The 19,000-nt window shown below is 43.6% G+C and overlaps 1 protein-coding gene across 1 annotated transcript in view; it reads left to right on the top strand.

Moving 5' to 3' along the window:
* Positions 1-19,000, top strand: part of AK9 (adenylate kinase 9) — a 226,801-nt gene that overhangs the window by 133,090 nt on the left and 74,711 nt on the right. The window contains exons 26-27 of the mRNA XM_077812135.1: positions 483-607; positions 14,491-14,714. Coding sequence (XP_077668261.1) covers positions 483-607; positions 14,491-14,714 — 349 coding nt within the window. The remainder of the gene's footprint in view (positions 1-482; positions 608-14,490; positions 14,715-19,000) is intronic.

The raw sequence follows: 19,000 nt of genomic DNA, 5'->3' as shown, positions 1-19,000 counted from the left end.
GCAAAACTTGGTTGGGCAAAGCATCTAATGCACTGCCTTCATACCCCTCCCATTTTCCATAAATTAACTAAACTTTGGTTTTTAATTAGGGCTGGCAGAAAAATTAGAAAAAATTTCATGAAAAATTTATCATTTGTTTTTGTCAATGCTTCCAAAAATGTTGACTATCTGTACAGGCGATCAAAAATAGCATGCATTTTTCATGCCAGTTTTCACCCAAATAATCCTGTTTTAAATTTAGTTTCTTTTTTGTTGAAAAATCAAACTTCAGAAATGTTTGACCAACTCTGTTTTTAAAATTGTATGTGAAATAACATACAACAAAATACAATCAACTAGATTACTTTATTGCTGCTGAACTTAACTGAATAAAAGCTGTACCTGAAATGCATTATCTAACCTTCTGGGTCAGTTAAAGAGAAATGTCATTGTCAAGCAAAGTATAGATATTAATTTTTTCATGGTCTTTTGGGTCTCTTTAGATGAAGGAAGTGGTGTTAACTGATGAGGAAGAAATAATCAAAGCGAACATAGTAGAGAATGAGGCATTGACACCAGAAGTGCTTGATAAAATTGTTCCTGAGTGGTGGACAAAAGAGCCAATCCGGTAACTATTATTGACAAATTATTTATCTTTTTGTATAATTTCTTTTAATAAACTCAATTTTTGCAATACTAAGTCCACAAATTGTAGATAAGTGATGAATAACATGCAATATATAATCCATTGGATATATAGTATCTTGCAATATCAGCATACGCCTATACATCTAAGAATAAAGTATATTCACTTTAGTAGTTATGAAATAAAGTATCAAACCATCCCAAAACATCTCAGTCTTTCAAAAAGGATAAGTAGGATTTAGTGAGAATATAGTGCTAAATTTAGTGCTAATTTTAAACTGCCCATTGTTTCTAGAAGGCTAAAGTGGACAAAAGGAAGGGAAGTGATGAACAGGATTTAAATGAGATTTCATAAACAATCCTGTTCAAGAAAGAATGATTAGATAACATATTTCATAAAGTATTGGACACAGAAGGAAAAGATTTAACTCATAGAAAGTTTTCAGACTTGAGCTCCCATCCCACAATTGCTTACATGTAGGTATGCTGCTGCATCTGTGCAGGCCACCAGTCCACATATGTGCAAGAAGTTGCAGCATCATGTGTTAAAAGTTAAATTTTAATTTTAACCAAATATAGTACAGACCCGTTTACTCGTGAATCCGCTGAACGCACGGTAGAGCCATGCCTCCCAGTGCTACCTATTTAACACATGAGACTCATTAACATGCAGTACAGGAACTTGCTATATAACGCTACAGATTTGCTCACTAACATAGAAATCGACAGGAAGTGCGGAGCGGAAACATGTTGTACGTCTTTACCAATATTGGTATCACGCACGCTTAGTCATTGTCACACTAGAGAGATATACAATATATAGTAGTTATATAGTAATATATATATGTCATAAATATAAAGGGATGGGTAAACCCCTTTAAAATCCCTCCTGGCCAGAGGAAAAATCCTCTCACCTGTAAAGGGTTAAAAAGCTAAAGGTAACCTCGCTGGCACTTGACCAAAATGACCAATGAGGAGACAAGATACTTTCAAAAGCTGAGAGGAGGGAGAGAAACAAAGGGTCTGCGTCTGTGTCTGTCAGTATGCTGCTTTTGCTGGGGATAGACCAGGAATGGAGTCTTAGAACTTTTAGTAAGTAATCTAGCTAGGTACATGTTAGATTATGATTTCTTTAAATGGCTGAGAAAAGAATTGTGCTGAATAGAATGACTATTTCTGTCTGTGTGTCTTTTTTGTAACCTAAGGTTTTGCCTAGAGGGATTCTCTATGTTTTTAATCTAATTACCCTGTAAGGTATCTACCATCCTGATTTTACAGAGGTGATTCCTTTACTTCTATTTACTTCTATTTCTATTAAAAGTCTTCTTGTAAGAAAACTGAATGCTTTTTCATTGTTCTCAGATCCAAGGGTTTGGGTCTGTGGTCACCTATGCAAATTGTTGAGGATTTTTACCAAACCTTTCCCAGGAAGTGGGGTGCAAGGGTTGGGAGGATTTTGGGGGGAAAGACGTGTCCAAACTACGTTTCCCAGTAAACCCAGTTAGAGTTTGGTGGTGGCAGTGGATATTCCAAGGGCAAAGGATAAAATTAATTTGTACCTTGGGGAAGTTTTAACCTAAGCTGGTAAAAGTAAGCTTAGGAGGTTTTCATGCAGGTCCCCACATCTGTACCCTAGAGTTCAGACTGGGGGAGGAACCTTGACAATATACTACATTAGAAAATTTTAACCGTAGGCCTAATATAATGGCAGAGGGCAAGCGTCAGTGTTCCTACACTGTAGAAGAAAAGCTAGCTGCAATAGATCCAGTAAATAGTGAAGAAACGCAGGCCAAAGTTTCAAAAGATATTGGGATTGCCAAATCTACTCTCTGAGGATGGCTAAAAAATAAATCTAAACTGAATGGCTTTGTACAAAATATCATTTCTGCCGTGGGGCTTAAGCGAAAACATGCGCTATTCAGCAAAACCCACAATAGATAAAGCCAAACGCAAGTGGTTTCCTCAGGAAAGGCTGAAAGGAATGCCGCTAAGTGGGCCAATTCTTCAAGCCCAAGCGACAAAGTTTGGAAATTTAACGGGGGATGAATCATTCCAAGCCAGCAAGGGGTTTAATCACCTTTAATCACCTCAATAGAGCCAAACTGCCAGTAATATATGCTAACAGCAAAAATGCTTGGATGACGAGACACATTTTCGACAACTGGTTCCACAACAGCTTTGTTCCAGCTGTTCATAAGCATCTGCGGTCAAAGAAACTCGAAGCCAAAGCACTTTTGCTACTTGACAATTGTCCAGCCCATCCTCCAGCTGAATCACTGGTATTGAGCGATGGAAAATACTAGTGCTATACCTACCATTCAACACAACATCAAAAATTCAACCTTTAGACCAGGGCATTATTCAGAATTTTAAAAACAATTATCGACTGCAGCTGATTTCAGCGATCATGTCATGCACGTCTTCAGGCATTTCCAAATTCCTGAAACAGTTAAACATGAAGGAAATTATTTATTTAGTTAAAAAAGTTTGGGATGGAGTAAAACAAAAGTCCATTGAAGACTGCTGGATGAAGGCTCTCGGCGATGCCTTTTCTGTCAAAGACGGCTCAGACTCGGAAAACTCCAGCAGTGGCACTGATTCAGAGCCAGACTTTGAAGGATTTTCAGAACAAGACATCCTACAAACACGCATGCAGAGAATAGAGGATAAAGGTAAACTTCTCTTTCAAATGATAAAGGATTTTAGTTTGGATACGTCACTGGAAATCATTACCGAGTGGCTGGAGATGGATGAAGATTGCCTGACTTCAGAATTTCTGTCCGAGGAAGAAATATTAACAGGCTGCAAGGCTATGTCGGACTGTGAAAGTGATGGCGAGGATGTTATTGAAAAGGTTAAAATTTCGCCCAGAGAAGCCCTTAGTGCTGTAGAAACTGTTGTAAGATTTATGGAGGAGCAAAATGTGGAAAATATCAAAATCATTCATCTGCGGCAAATGACAGACTTCATAAGAGAGAAAAAAAATGCAAGCCAGAAAGAGCAGAAAACAACGACTTTTTTCAAGGTGAATCATAGACACTTTTTTCAGCATGGCCCTCTTAACCCGCGGTCCGTTAACACGCGGTCGTGACAGCTTGATTCCCGTCATCCGCGCATAAACGGGTCTGTACTATATATACCTATAACTTTTACAGTTTACAAATGCTAACAAGATTTGTCTTAGTATATTAAAAGATTACAGTGAGGAGGAAAATGTTCTTAGACTGTTCACAATCAAATGAAGAAAAAATAATGGCATTTTGAAAACTTTTTTTTAAACTCCAGTAAAACAAGAACATATTCCACTTTCTCAACTTGTCCAATACTTCTCTCCACAATTTTTTGCTTTAACATTATCCAACAGTTTGACAGGCTAAATTATATGTAGTTTATGGGCCCAGTTCTGTGTGGCCTTCTACTTCGTTGGGGGCCAAACTGTAGCTTGGCTAGCCCAGGGGAATAAGGAACAGTAGGTTCCTCCTTACATCCTTGAACTAGCTATCTGTATGTTGGGTAGCAGTGCTGGATGGGAACAGGCTCCATAGAACCAGTACATTGCCACCCCCTCACACAGTTGGACAGAGAAGGGCAGAATGATATATGAACTGGACACAGCCTTGGCTTTTCCCACTCAACACACTGACCAGTGTAGCTTTACCATTGTGTTGGGGAATGTACTGTGCCAAGTATGGAGCCAATGCAGTTTTCACCCTTCTCTGGGTAGCAGCAAAACTTCAAGGATATTATGACTCTTTAAGTATCTCACTATCTGGTTCATTATCTTGGAAGTTCCAAGACTAGAACTGCATTTTAATCAGATACAACCTTGGTTAAATTTATCAAGCAGCAAAAGTAAGTTAAAAGAGAGGCCTCATTTGAGTTACACCAGCGATAAATTTGACATAGTATTTTTGAAGGTATGCTATCAGCCTTTAAGTCCAACATTTTTCTTGACTTAAAGTTTGCTATAATCAAATGAGGCCTTGCTGAGGAAACGGTCCATCCTGGATCTGTCATACAACGTGATGACCATAGCATACTTAAGTCATTAAGAGGCACAAGAAGTTATCTTATGAATGCCAAAGCAATGCAAGTCCTTTTTAGGCACATGGTCATCTAGCCTCCATCAGGGCAAGCCACATAAAGGTGACACGGAACACAAAAGCTGTTTGACTCAGCCATCAGGAGATAGACAACTCAGAATTATTCCTGAACTAAGAAATTTTCCAGTTGATATCAACGGATCTCGGTCAGCCCCAGTTGAATCTAGTTACATCCAATGAAAATGCAAAGGCAAGACCCTTCTTCACCAGGGAAAACAGCCAAAGATCAAAGGAAACAGACACTCTGGATCATAAATGGCACCTCCCCATTCCTCTTTCCCATTATTCTGCTAATGGGAACTGTTATTCAGAGATAAAAAGCAAGGAAGCATCTATCAAGCATCTAGCAAGGAAGCATCCTCCCAGATTGGCCACAAAGAGTTGTGGTTCTCAGACCTAGTGGAGATGTCACAGAGGTCTCCACTCCCGCTTTTTGGAAGACAAAATCTCCTGTTCCATGGCCGGCACCATTCTTTCATGTCTGCCCAGACTACTGAGCTTGGCAGTTGAGAGGCAAGCCATAAACAAGATGGGATGCTCTGTAAAAAAAAAAAATAAAAAAAAAAAATAAAAAAAAAAAATAAAAAAAAAATAGGTTTTTGTATCAAGCAGAACTGGCTTCTCAGTTTACACATGGATTTGAATAAAATTTTCCTACTAGTGTCAAAATAGAAAGATCAGCCCTAGGAAACAAAATATTTCAGCTGTTGGTGAACCAAAATCCCCTTAATGCCAACTGACAGAGGGTTACAGGAATGTCCTGATTCTGGTGCATACATTCTGGTCCACCAAAGAATGTCATGAGGTCTTAAGTACTGTAAGCTAACTCAATGGATAACTATTGACATACAACGTCAATGGAGAAATGTGACATTAACAGGGAAGGAAATAAGCCATAGGTCTGTATTCAGAGATAAAACTTTGGGGAGTATAAGTAGAAGGCAAAGAAGACACACCCTAATCCTGTACTTAGTGTCGTCAGATGCTACCGGTGTGGTGTTCTGCTCTGTTCAATGTTGATAACAGTCGGCTGCGTGCAAGTGTTCCCTCTGTGTGCTTCCCTGGCTCTGCAGATCACTGACACAGCAGGCTCAAGAGAACCTCCAATGACCACAGACTCTGATAAGGTACGAAGGCACCCGGCCAGGTTTACTGTCAAATGAAGCACAGTAATAGTTTCCCGCAGACACTACAGGACATACTACGAATATGTGCTCCCTGACAATGGACTGGCTCAGTCAGTGGCGGGACTCTCCGCTGCCCCCTAGGCCAGACAAAGACATCCATTCAGGAATGTATTCTTATACACAGGTACAAACAGGTTACACATCACTCCTGACGTATTGAGATACCACCCCTATACGCATTAGGGTGCTGCCTCTCCCCTGGTACAGATTGGTTCGAACAAACAAGTCTATCCCTCATATTGTCCTTCTGATCCTGTCTTTAGGATGGTCTGCCTATTCCTTGTTATCTCTGTGGAATGTGTTCATACCGGGATGTTCTGGTGCCATCCTGGCACACATTCATCTTATTAGTGCTTATATGTGTATACGTGCTTTTAGCAGCCTTCTTCTTGCCAACTTCTGTGAGCAGGACCTGCCTCTGGCTCACAGCTTAACTTTGCTTTTTATATTAGCAAAGTCTTGATCATTACTTTTAGTTCAGGCCTCATGTCTTATACAGGGCCTCAGGGCCTCATCTTACCACACTTAGGAAGTAAACAAGCAGTGTGTTTACATTCATGAAAACAGGCTCTCGGCCAATCTTGATTGAAAATGGTGCAGAGGAGTTTGGGGATGAAATAGACTTCTTTAGACAGGTTAACCTATAGGTTAAGTTTAGTCTCTAGAAAGTGTATTATGATTTTGTTTTTTATGTAACCTTTTGTTTCCAATATCTTTACTCACTGTTGCTTGAATCTTCGGTAATAAACATATCCTTGTTTTCACTATACATATATCTCAGTGCTGTGATCATACAAGCTGGAGTACTTACTGTTACTTTGGGGACAGCAGATCTGATATCACTGTGAGTATTCAGTGGAAAAGGAGCTGGACATTACAAGGGAATGCTTCAAAAGGACTTGGGGACTGGGCTGCATCTATTGTTAACCTGCAAGGCAAAGTAAAGGCTAGTGTTGCCCAGAGAAGAATGCTTGAAGGGCTAACAGGCTGGTGGTATCAGAGAGCTGACACCCAAGAAAGCACAAGAAGACTCCCTCTCACTGGTGGCAGGGGGTAACAAGGTGACTCACAATCCTGGGTACCCTGAGAACCATTGCACTGTTCTGGACCTAAAACTTCCCACCATCACATGTGTTCTTCTTCGAGTAGTGTCCCTATGAGTGCTCCACTTTAGGTGTCTGTGTGCCCCTGCACCTCTAATCGGAGATTTTTGGTAGCAGTGTCCCATTGAGCCTGTGCATCTCGAGGCTATTTAGCACTGTACGGGAACCCCCCTCACTTCTCTACGCCTTTGGCCTCTGAGCAGTTGTCCCTTCCTTATCTGTGTCATTAGCATAAGTAGTGTTTGTTTTGTTGCCTTTGTTCTCCCTAAAAGTACTCAGGCTAGTGTTTTATTTTATTTTAATTTAATTTTATTTTATTCCTTTGGTCTAAAAAGAAAAGAGAAAAAGGAAAAGAACTTCACTTTCCTTCCCTGTCTGGGCGCATTCCCCCCCTCCCCAGGCATCTAGTAGACTCATAATTATTTCTTTTTCAGTTAAAAAAAAAAGTAAAGATGATGTTCTTCTGCATATTCCTCCCTACTAGAGGATGACGCCCCCTGCCAGGGGCTTGCCTGGCTCTCTCTGCTCCAAGCGGTGCCTCTCCTACCAGGAGTCTGTTCCTGTAATGGCCAGACACTCACTGTGCCTGGGAGACCCTCACAGAAGTGCTTTACCTGCCACACCTAAAACTGCAGCCTCACAGGAGCTGGGAGCTGAAGTAAAAATTCCTCCCTGTAGAGAAAACACTTCAGTCTGCAGGGGACTCCGGTGGGTGTTGACCCCAGATCATCCCCGGAGCCTTCACTTCAAAAGGGGTCGAGTGGTGAAGAGGAGGAGAGAGAAAAAGAAGAAGCCACCAACAGGCTTCCCCTGGAAAGGCTCCTCTGAGCAGCTGGCCAGTCAGAGGGGTGTTCCCCAGTGCAGAACCTCCTGCTGTGAGCTCAGCTGCCGCACCCGCTTGGCAGGGAAGCTCAGGAAGCTGAAACCTGAGAAGGGGCTTCCTGCTGTGAGCTCTGCCCTGCTCTGAGCTCTGCTCTGGGCACCGACAAGGGGCTTCTGTAAGTTCTGTGCTGCTCTGAGTTCTACCCTGGGCAACTACTGCATGGAGAGGACACAGTTACCATACCATCTCTAAAAGAGTGACACAGAGAAGCCCCGCTGTCAGCTCTGCTTCAGCACGGAGACACCAGAAGCTTCCACCTTCATGCTCTGAGGCAATGGTACGATCCCCTAAGGAGAGGGGACAGTTACCCCACCATCTCTAAAAGAGCAGCATAGCGAAACCCTTTGGTACCAGATGCAACAAAACTCCCACCTAGGAAGTGTTCTGCACCTTCCCAACCATTGATACCGACTATAGACACTCCTCTGGGGTTCCGGATGAGCCCATGGTAAAACAGGTACTCTGATACTCTGTAGACCTGTGGCCTCAGTACCCAGGGAGAGACAATTACCAAACCGTCTCTAAAAAAGTGGCACCAACAAACTTTTTGTACTGGGCAAAACTCTCATTTAGGGAGTGCTCTGCCCAAGTATCGGTACTGACAATGTACCACGGACCCTCCTCTGTGGTACCAAATGAACCCATGGTACTGCATGAGCTCTGGTGCCCTGGAGACCTGATGATTGGAGAAGAACCACAATACCCAGTAGTTGGTACCAGGACCCCAGTATCGAGCATATCCCGGCACCCAGAATCGCTCTTAGCACTGGGCTGTGTACTGCCAATACCTCAGTCAGCAGCACCCTTACCCACTGAAGAATCTGACACTGGCCAGGAGAATATCATTCCCTGGCCCCTCAAGGTGGCCCAGCACCATACTACAAGGGTCATTCCCAATTCCATCACGCCAACCGCCCGTGCTTGCCTTCTTGCCTCTCCCTCCCAAGGCCATATTGTAACTCTTTGAGTATATACACACACATGGCATGACTGTCTCCGGTGTCTCTCAGGGAGAGTCCACCAGATGGTTTGCTACAGCCTGGCACCTGAGCCAGGGCAGGAGAGCACCTGAGCCAGGATAGGAGAAAGCTTTTTCAGAACAGGAAAGAAGGGGGAAGGGGGGGGGGAAACAAAAAACAAAAAACCCACACCTGAAGAGGAAGTTACCTCTTCAGCACGCTTCTCCTCATCTCTCCCAGATGAGGCTGTGCTGCCCACCCCTCATCACTAGGTGAAGATTTAAGAACTTTCTGGATCTTACCAAGAGGGTGGCAGACAAGCTGCAAATTCCCTTACAGAAGATGGCAGATACACATCACAAGTTGGTGGAAATTCTGCACATTACCGTCTCATCTAGAACTGTCCTCCCAATTAATGAGCTGATTCTAGATCCTAACAAAATCATCTGGCAGAGCCAACCTTCTTCGCACCAACCAGCAACAGAGTGTAAACAAAAACAACCCTACATCTCTACCCAAAGAGGCAGACTTTGTTTTCAACATCCGCAACCCAACTCCATCATAGTGGATGTGATTAATGCATGAAGCAAGCAACATAATGCTAAGTCAACTCCATATGATCAGGCTTTGAAAGATGGCGTATTCATCAACAACATTACTGTTTAGAGTCATAAATTACCAAACTGTCATGGCCAAAACAATTTTGTTAATCTTGGGAAACCCAGGATGTTTCTGAAATGTTACTGGAAACACAAAAAGAACAGATTCAGACCATTCTTAGAGAAGGTCAGCTAATAGCCAGACCGGTCCTGGAGACACCACTGGATGTAGCTGTTATAGCTGCCCGCCCAGTCTCCATGACAGTGGTACTGAGGTGGGTTGTGGGGTTTTTTTTTTGTTTGCTACACCTCTCTAGATTGCCCAAAGAGCTACAGACTTCCAATTTGAAGGGCCAAACTCTTTGCAGAGAAGACAGATTTTCTTTCCACAACCTGAAGGATTCTCGGACCGCACTACACTCCTTAGGAATCTACACTGTGGAACAGAAGAGAAGATATACCTCTCAACCACACCACAGATAACAATCTTCTCAATACTCACCATTTCTGTGCTGTTATGAGCCACAGTGTAAGAGGCCCAGGGCTCAAAAGTGAGAACAGACTGCACCCCAGTCCATGACCTCTCAAACTGCCTCTTCGAAGCACTTTGATGAGCTGATCGGGGGCCTGAACAATGATACCTTACAGCATCAGCTGCCATCTATACACCTGTCACGCCACTCAGAAGTCACCTTACCTTACTTCACAGCAGTTAGGACCAGCTCTAGAGCAAAGAGATTGATTTCTAGCCCTGAACTTACAGGGTGCCTACTTCCATATCTCAATACAACCATCATACAGGAGATTTCCTACTGCTTACCTTTGGGGCAGGATCATTATAGGTACAGACTGCTCCACACAGGGTAATCTCCAAGGTTCACTTCATTGTAGTGGCATACTAACCCCGGTACAGTGACTGGACTTTATCAGCACCAACCTGATGCAGTACAAGCGAGAGCGCTCCTCTCACTACCCCATTCACCACCCTGGGACACATGTCTTGCTAATATGCTGAGGAGCTCACCTACACAACAACAAGGTTCTGGACAAATGGCCTTCCACAGAAATGACCTTCCATATCACTCTTTTGGGGTTAGGGGCTGTCAGGAGTGCCTGTGCACAAACTCTGCCTTTCATCAAAAACAACACACAAAGGTTATGATGGACTTAATGTGACCTGTATGTTTTGTATAAACTGACAAGGAGCTGCCAGATCTCCCTCCCTCTGCAAGACAGCATTCAAACTTTGGAATTGATGCACCCATCACAATGTGCTCATCTCAGCTGTCTGTCTACAAGGGATACAGAACAGGGATAACCAACAGTCTCAGCTGGAATTTTCTCACGACAGTGAGTGTATACTGAATTCACAGGTGCTTCAAGATATAGCCACCTTTTGGGGAAACATTCACTGGCAGTTGCCCTCATCTTCTCAGCGGACAGGGCCCACTTGTATGTCTTTTCCCAGTTTCCTCCTGTATCCAAGATTCTGTTGAAAATTCAATGAAACAAAGCAAGAGTTATTGTGATTGCCCCTCTTGACTATGACAAGTCTGGCTCCCTTACCTGATGCAGATGGCAATATGCCCTCCTGTTCCTCTGATGTCAGCCCATTCCTCACCCGCTCCCTCTAAACAATGGGCTGACCCTTCACCCCAATCCATGGGTCCTCTGCCTCCAGGCTTGGATCTTTCTTTGTTCCAAGGCTTAGAAGCAGAATGCTCTGATAAGCTGAAACACAAGTTGCAATACAACCACAAGTTGAGCACTCCACATACCTATCTACAAAATGGAAACGACTCCAAGTTTGTACCATTCCAAACGGACAGACCCAACCTCATCTTTCCTCCCTCTGATTTTGCACTACATTTTAAACTCTCACTCAGCTCCCTTAAGGTACATTTCATAGTGAAAATGGCTTCCCACTTGGCGTTTGCTCAACCACTAATGCGTAGACTCTTTAAGGGCATTGGGACTCTCTTCACCCATGTGACACCACCCGCTCCAGCCTGGGACTTTAATCTAGTTCCCAGGGCTTGGACTAGACCTCCCTCCAAGTCCAGGGCAACTTGTTCTCTTTCACCTGTCCATGACAACAGCATTTCTAATTGCCATCACCTCAGCTAGGCACATAGGAGAAATAGCAGCCCTGATGGCACACCCATCATTCACGGCCTTTGTCTTTAAAAAATAATAATAAAAAAAAAAACCCAACAACTCTAAGGCCATATCAGAAGTTTCTCCCTACTTTTTCTGCACTTTCCATAGGAATCAAGAGATCCATTTCCCTGTTTTTTCCCAAAACCACGTTGTGACAACTGGAGACAATTGTGCATATGCTAGATATTAGAAGGACATTAGCATTCTACTTGGACAGGACTAAGGACTTCAGGAAATCCCCTAAACTCTTCCTTTCGTCCACAGAAAGATTCTAAAACTCTGTGATATCTCCTCAAAGACTATCCAAATGGCTCTCTAGTTGCATTAATCACTTAGCAAGAGCGCAACTTGCTTCCGTCCATACACACTCCATGAGATCAGTTCCTACCTCAATCACATTCCATAGGGATACCCCTATCTCCCCAATCTATAGAGCAATGACTGGGGCCTCTGTCCATACTTTCGCAGAACATTATGTGATCACTGAAGATTTGGCCGCTGACACCATCTTTGACTCCACAGTACTCTCTATAGTAAAAGACTCTGCTCCGAAGTCCCAGCCTCCAGTGGTGAGTGCTGCTCCGGAGTCACCTAAAGTGGAGCATCCATAGGGACACTACTCGAAGAAGAAGAGGAAGTTACTCACCTTGTGCAATAACGATGGTTCTTCGAGATGTGTGTCCTTATGGGTGCTCCACAACCCGCCCTCCTCCCCTCTACTTCGGAGTTCTCTATAGGGCTCTGTGGTAGAGAAGGAAATGAGGGGGGTTCGCCTGTGCAGTGCTAAATAGCCTCGAGGCAGACCACGAGGGAGGGAGCGCACATGCGTGGGCTCAACAGGACACTGCTACCAAAAATCTCTGATTAGAAGTGCAGGGGCACACAGACTCCTAAAGTGGAGCAGCCTTAGGGACACACATCTCGAAGAAGCATCGTTACTGCACAAGGTGAGTAACTTCCTCATATCTTGACATTAAATAGTGACATAAATGTAGGCTCATTAAAAACTCTGAAAGATCACCTGATAATATCTAGGTTTCTTAAAGCAGTACGTGTATCCAAACCAATCAGATCCCTATTTAGGATCTGCCTACAGTGCTGCAAAGTCTTGTGACCCATCTGTTCAAACTGATGGTATCTAATTCCTTACATTTTCTTTCCATAAACATGTCTCCTGATTGCAGTCACGTTGGCAAGAAAAGTCTCTGAAATCTCCATTCTTGTGTGACATGAAATGATCTCTTGAGGTCCCTTCCAGCCCTACATTTCTGTGATGCTATCATTTGCTCCATCATCCACAAGGACAAGATTGTTTGCCATGCTCCAGAATCATTCATAATCAGTGTTATGTATTTCTCCCATTCCTCAGGGGAAAATAATTCTTTTTTCATTTTGCCTAAAGCCTCATATAGAGAAATCATGACACATGCCTAATGTAAGACAAACTGTTAAAAGATACTGTAGGAGAATCTATCAATTCAGAAAAACACTGGGTCAGACCCTGGCCCATTCTGTAGTCCCTTTCCACCACTCTGTCAACACAAAGGGGTCTTACGTCTGCCTTAAATGCGAAGCTGAGGTTTCCACCAGCATGGGGAAATCCTTGGCTGATGTGGTGTTCTGTGCTGCCCCCCTCCAAACACGCTGGGCACAGAAGCATATTTGTGCATAGATAAAGTAATTTTAGAAAATATCAGAGCCCACTCAATACTTTCCACAGAGGTATCCTAGGCAGAAAAGGTGCTAGCTTCCACAAAGGAAGTTTGTAAAGCCTTGTCATTCATCAGCCTTTTTTCGAAAAAGCACTATAGGCTTGATTTCATTCCTCTGTAAAATCATCCTTCAACGGGACAGACTCCAAAAGAGGTTTTTTTAAATGTTAATAATACTAATTTGAGGGAAGTCCTACTGTCCTATTTATCTTTCCTTGCTTCCTTCCTTCCTTTGTCCAAATATCTGACTGGGCAAAAGATCAAGTTTCCTTTCTGAATCTGACCTTTCCTGCCATCTGTGTCACTTAAGGGAAGTGCTCTGTCTATATAAAGCCCATGTATACGAAACATTACTCTTATATTCAATCTAATAAGAAGAAGTGCAGAAACAGAGCTTTGGAAAATTCAGCTTTGGAAGTACTTATCTAGTATGAAGATGTAAGGGGTATGACCAGGACCTGGAGTTCCATAGACAAGTCTGAACTGACTCCAGTATTTGTGGGGAGAGAGGTTTAGTTCATGCAGAGAGGTGTAGTCCATGTTATGGACTGTGGAAGAGGTCATTCCCTGAAAGGAAATCATCAGCTAACAAACTTCACATGACAGATCATACCAAAACAATGATTTGTGCCCCCACTTATGATTCTACAGCAGTGGCTAACAAACACTATTTTCAGAGCCACACTAGCAAAATTGAAGATGCAGGCACACAAAGCTCTTTTAGACACAATGCCATCTAAGCTGAAATTACTCTTAAACAAAATGGGCATTTGATTTCTGCGCCATTCAAAATACAGAGTGAAAGACAATGTTTGCTAAGCAGAATAAAATACAATAAAATAAAAAGTGAAAAATTGCTTCTAGATTTCTAAGGGCTTGTCTACTCACTAGGGAACTTTTTAGTGTGTGCCAGCAAGATTAGTGTGCAACTCATTGAACATTTGAATTCACACCCCTCTGGTGCACATTGCTGCACCATATAGACCAGCCCCAAGAGGGAACTGCAAGAAATTGAGAGAAAAATAATGACTTTTTAAAATTACTATTAAAAAAATCCTTTTAATAAAATGTTTTTTCTTTTTGCCATTCACTCACTGAACTTTCTGTGTAGAAAAAGATTACTTTAGAAGTACATCATTTTTATCTTTGTTTCCAATCAGATCCACAGGATTTATACTGGATGGTTTCCCTCGTACATTTGAGGAGGCCCAGTACTTATCAGAACGAGGACTCTGCCCCGATGTTGCAGTTTTTATCCAAGTGGAAGAAAGTGACATTTCTGATCGTCTTCTTCCTCCACGTTTGGAAAAATGGAGAGATAGACAAAATAAAAAAATGGAAAATAAGAAGAAGCTGAAAGACATGAAAGAAAAAATAAAGGTAGGTTTTATTCTTTCAGTAACAAACAGATTTTAGATTGGTGTTACAGTAAGGCTCCTTGTAATGAAGGAGGTCTAGCTCTCCTGTGCCACCTCAGGTGGTCAGTTAATACAGCGGGGCAGCACCTGGTGCTATAAAGGATCATGGAGAATCAGAAAGGATAGAGGTCCTTGAAAGAAGGCTGAACATCAGAGGGGTTTTCCGGCTAACCTCCTCAAATTGGAGAGCCAGAGCTGAGGGTCAGAGAGGGCTGAAGGAAGGGGAGCAGTGGAGGAGCTTATCTCCATGCTGAAGAACTGGAGCCAGAGGGCTGGGGGAGAGGAAGGGATGCTCCCCAGGTAAGGATGAAGTCCCAGCAGAGAGTTGGCGGTGGTAGGAAGATCCCCAGTGGGGGCTCCACTGCGAAGAACAGGGATATACTACAGCTGGAAGGGGTGAAGTGGCTGTCCTGGCAGAAGGACGGGGGGCGGGCAAAAAAGAGGACCGAAGAAGAACCCAGGTATGGTGGAAAACTCCAGAGTATGGTATGTACTATGTTGACGGACTGTGTGTCATGGGATTTTAACAACTATGCACTGGGAGTGGCAGGTGGACTATGTTTTTGGACTTCTATTATGGATTATTTGCAGTATGTTTTTGTAATAAACTGGCCCCTAGGAAGGGTATTATTGGGGCAAGACAACCCGTTGTGGAGTTCTTAGGGACCTGAGAGGGGAAGAGGGATGGTAACCCCTGTTAGGGTGCCCACCCACAAAAGGGCATTTGAGAATGAAGGGGAATCATTCACAGTTAGATTAGACCATCTAGGCAGATCTCTGCATTGGGTGATGAAGCAGAACTTCATAGTCCTACAAGGAGCACCAGGAGACAAGTAAAACAATTCTGAAGTGGTCAGAGTGATGGTTATACCATCCCCCTCTCAGGCCTTAGTACAGGGATCTATCCAGGGGAAAGGGGCATGGCTGGGGTTTTCCTTTGCCCTGGAGATCCTCATCTGCTAGAAGTAAAAATTCTGCTCCAGCAGTTGTCAAAAGTTAGAACTCTGCTCTAAAAATCTCATCTTTGAGGTTTGGAGATGCAGTATTGCCAGCCTCAAGAGGTCAAAAATCATGAGATTGGCCCCCAAAATCATGAAATTTTAAAAAACATCAGATCATGTTATTGTATTCTGTCTTTTGACTTTTTGATTCTCGTCTGCCAATGAGTGTATGTGATAATGTCAGTGTGATCATTTCAGCTTGAATGCACACACAAATGCATGCCTTTCCCATGTGTCACAGATGGAGACTCCACTTTGGCTCTAATCACCACAGATAAGCAGAACGGCCATCCATGCCCTATTGCTGTCCAGACTCCTTCCCTTCTTAGTTTATAACCTTTGATAAAAGAAGGGCTAAATGTTAAATAATTTGAGAACCTTGACCTATTTAGTGCATCATGATTCACACTAGCACATAGAACTTATATTACTTCTTTGGGTTGATAAATTATAGATGTACATAGACACATAGACTTTGAGGCGAGAAGGGACCATTGTCATCATCTAGTCTGACCTCCTCCACATCGCAGGCCACAGAACAGCACACATCCACTCCTGTAATAGACCCATAACCTTTGGCTGTTCCAGAACTTCACGACTTTGATGGTTAGAAACTTTTGCCCAGTTTCAAGCCTAAACTTGTTGATGGCCAGTGTATATCCATTTATTCTTGTGCTAACATAGGCCCTTGACTTAAATAACTCCCGTCCCTGATATTTATTCCTCTGATATATTTTTAGAGAGCAACCATATCTCCCCCCACAGCCTTTGTTTGGTTAGGCTAAACAACCCAAGCTCCATAAGTCTCCTTTCGTAAGATAGGTTCTCCATTCCTCTGATCATCCTAATAACCCTTCTCTGCACCTGTTCCAATTTGCATTCATCTTTCTTAAACATGGGAAACCAGAACTGCACACGGTATTCCAGATGAGGTCTCACCAGTGCCTTGTATAGTTGTAATAACACTTCCTTATCTCTGCTGGAAATACCTTGCTTGATGCATCCTACAATCGCATTAGCCTTTTTCATGGCTCCATCACACTGGTGGCTCATAGTCACCCTGTGATCAATCAATACACCCAGGTGTTTCATCTCTTCTGTCTCTTCCAACTGATATGTCCCCAGCTGCTGGCAAAATTCTTCGTGTTACTCCCTAAGTGCGTGACTGTGCACTTGGAGCTCTTAAATTTCATGAGATTTCTAATACTGCATGTAGCGGGGCGTGGCTTCTCTAACGTCTTCTTCCCTGCAGAAACTGCATGGACTCTAATAGTTGTGCCTTCACTACACCCTTTTATTTTAAGTTCCCGCCACCATTTCTACAACAATCCCCGTGCAACAGTCTGTTTACAACACCACCTGTGCTTTTTGGCCCTCCCCCCAGAACCCGAGGGAAATGGAGGTCTCTCTCCCTTGAGGCATCCATGTAATTGGGCTAACTCAGCCCTAGTCCCCTCTCCTTCTCTTGGCACTTCCCTCCTGTCTCTTTATCAGCCTTGGGTTGATAAGCTAATTGGCTCCTTATCCTATCCATCTGTCCAGCCTGATCCTCTAATTACCCCAACCCCATCAGCTTTCTCAAGGGGAACTAATGAACATCCAAGTGATCAGATTGCAGGATCACTTGTTCACCCCCTGCACTCTGTCACACTAGAGTTTTCAGGGTCATCCAAATCTTCTTGTATAATATTCCAGTCCTCCTCTGTATTGGAAATACCTCCCAACTTTGTGTCATCCATAAATTTTATTAGCGCACACTCACTTTTTGTGCCAAGGTTATTAATGAAAATGTTAAATAAGATTGGTTGCAAGACTGATCCCTGAGGAACTCCACTAGTAACCTCCCTCCAGCCTGACAATTCACCTTTCAGCATGACTCATTGTATTCTTCACTTCATCTAGTTCCTTACCCATCTTTCAATTCTTGTATTAATACCCATCTTCTCTAGTTAAACTAATAATTTCCCACATGGAACTGTATCAAATGCCTTACAGAAATCCAGGTAGATTAAAGAACATTACATTAGCTCCTGCTTTCTGAATTTAGCTCATTAGGGTGCAGAGGAATATTTCAGGAGATGGGGGTCTTAGACAACAGCTCGGCAGAAAAAAGAATGCTTAGTTACTACATATGAGTAAATGCATATTGTGACAAAGTTCCTCCTCTACCTTGGTGGGTCTTGCGCTTATTGGCAGATTTGCTCACCTTGGAGCTTCACGGCAGCCCTCAGCTTGGCCGTTTTTCTGAACCCACAGTCCAGGTCGACTCCTCCTGTGTCTGACCAGGAGTTAGGAGGTTTCAGGGGAACCCGGGCCCACCCTCTACTCCAGGTTCCAGCCCAGGGCCCTGTGGAATGCAGCTGTCTAGAGTGCCTCCTGGAACAGCTATGCAACAGCTACAACTCCCTGGGCTACTTCCCCATGGCCTCCTCCCAACACCTTCTTTATCCTCAACATAGGACCTTCCTCCTGGTGTCTGATAATGCTTGTACTCCTCAGTCCTCCAACAGTCTGCGTTCTCACTCGCAGCTCCTATTGCTTCTTGCCCCAGCTCCTCACACGCGCACCACAAACTGAAGTGAGCTCCTTTTTAAACACAGGTGCCCTGATTAGCCTGCCTTAATTGATTCTAGCAGCTTCTTGATTGGCTGCAGGTGTTCTAATCAGCCTGTCTTAATTGTCTCCAGAAGGTTCCTGATTGTTCTGGAACCTTCCCTGTTGGGAAACGGAACGTCTTTTGCTTGCTCCTCAGCTATCTGCTTTCTATTCTTTCCTAAAGCCCCCTGGCCCGGATTTTTCTTACTTTTTGCACCTGCCTTAGTCCCCCCCCGACCGGGCCAGACGCTTTTTTTGGTTTTTCTTGATTCTTTGGTTTTTTTTTTCCGTTTACATCCTTCGCCAGCACCCGCCCCCCCCCACGCCTGCTTTCGGGCGCAGCTACTTGCCTCAGCTGAGCCCCCGGAGGAGGGGGGGGAAGATTGCCGGTTTGCTGTCCGGAGGGGGGAGTGGAAACCCCCAGACCCAGCTGTTTTGCCAGCAGCTCGGACTTTACAACATTCTTAACATGCCGGAGGGCTTGGAACACAGCCAACACAGCCGGAGAAGAAGATTCAGCAGACAGAAGAAATAATATAAATCATTGTGAGAGGGCCGTAAGACTGAGTAATTTTCTGAATTATACTCTCGTGGGGGGGAGTTTGACTGTGATTACTCGCGTTTGTGGTGGCACAGGGGGTGTGGCGTGGAGACCC

Source organism: Eretmochelys imbricata, chromosome 3 (genome assembly GCF_965152235.1).
Source record: "Eretmochelys imbricata isolate rEreImb1 chromosome 3, rEreImb1.hap1, whole genome shotgun sequence".
Classification (NCBI taxonomy): domain Eukaryota; kingdom Metazoa; phylum Chordata; order Testudines; family Cheloniidae; genus Eretmochelys; species Eretmochelys imbricata.
This window is presented reverse-complemented; position numbering and strand designations above follow the sequence as displayed.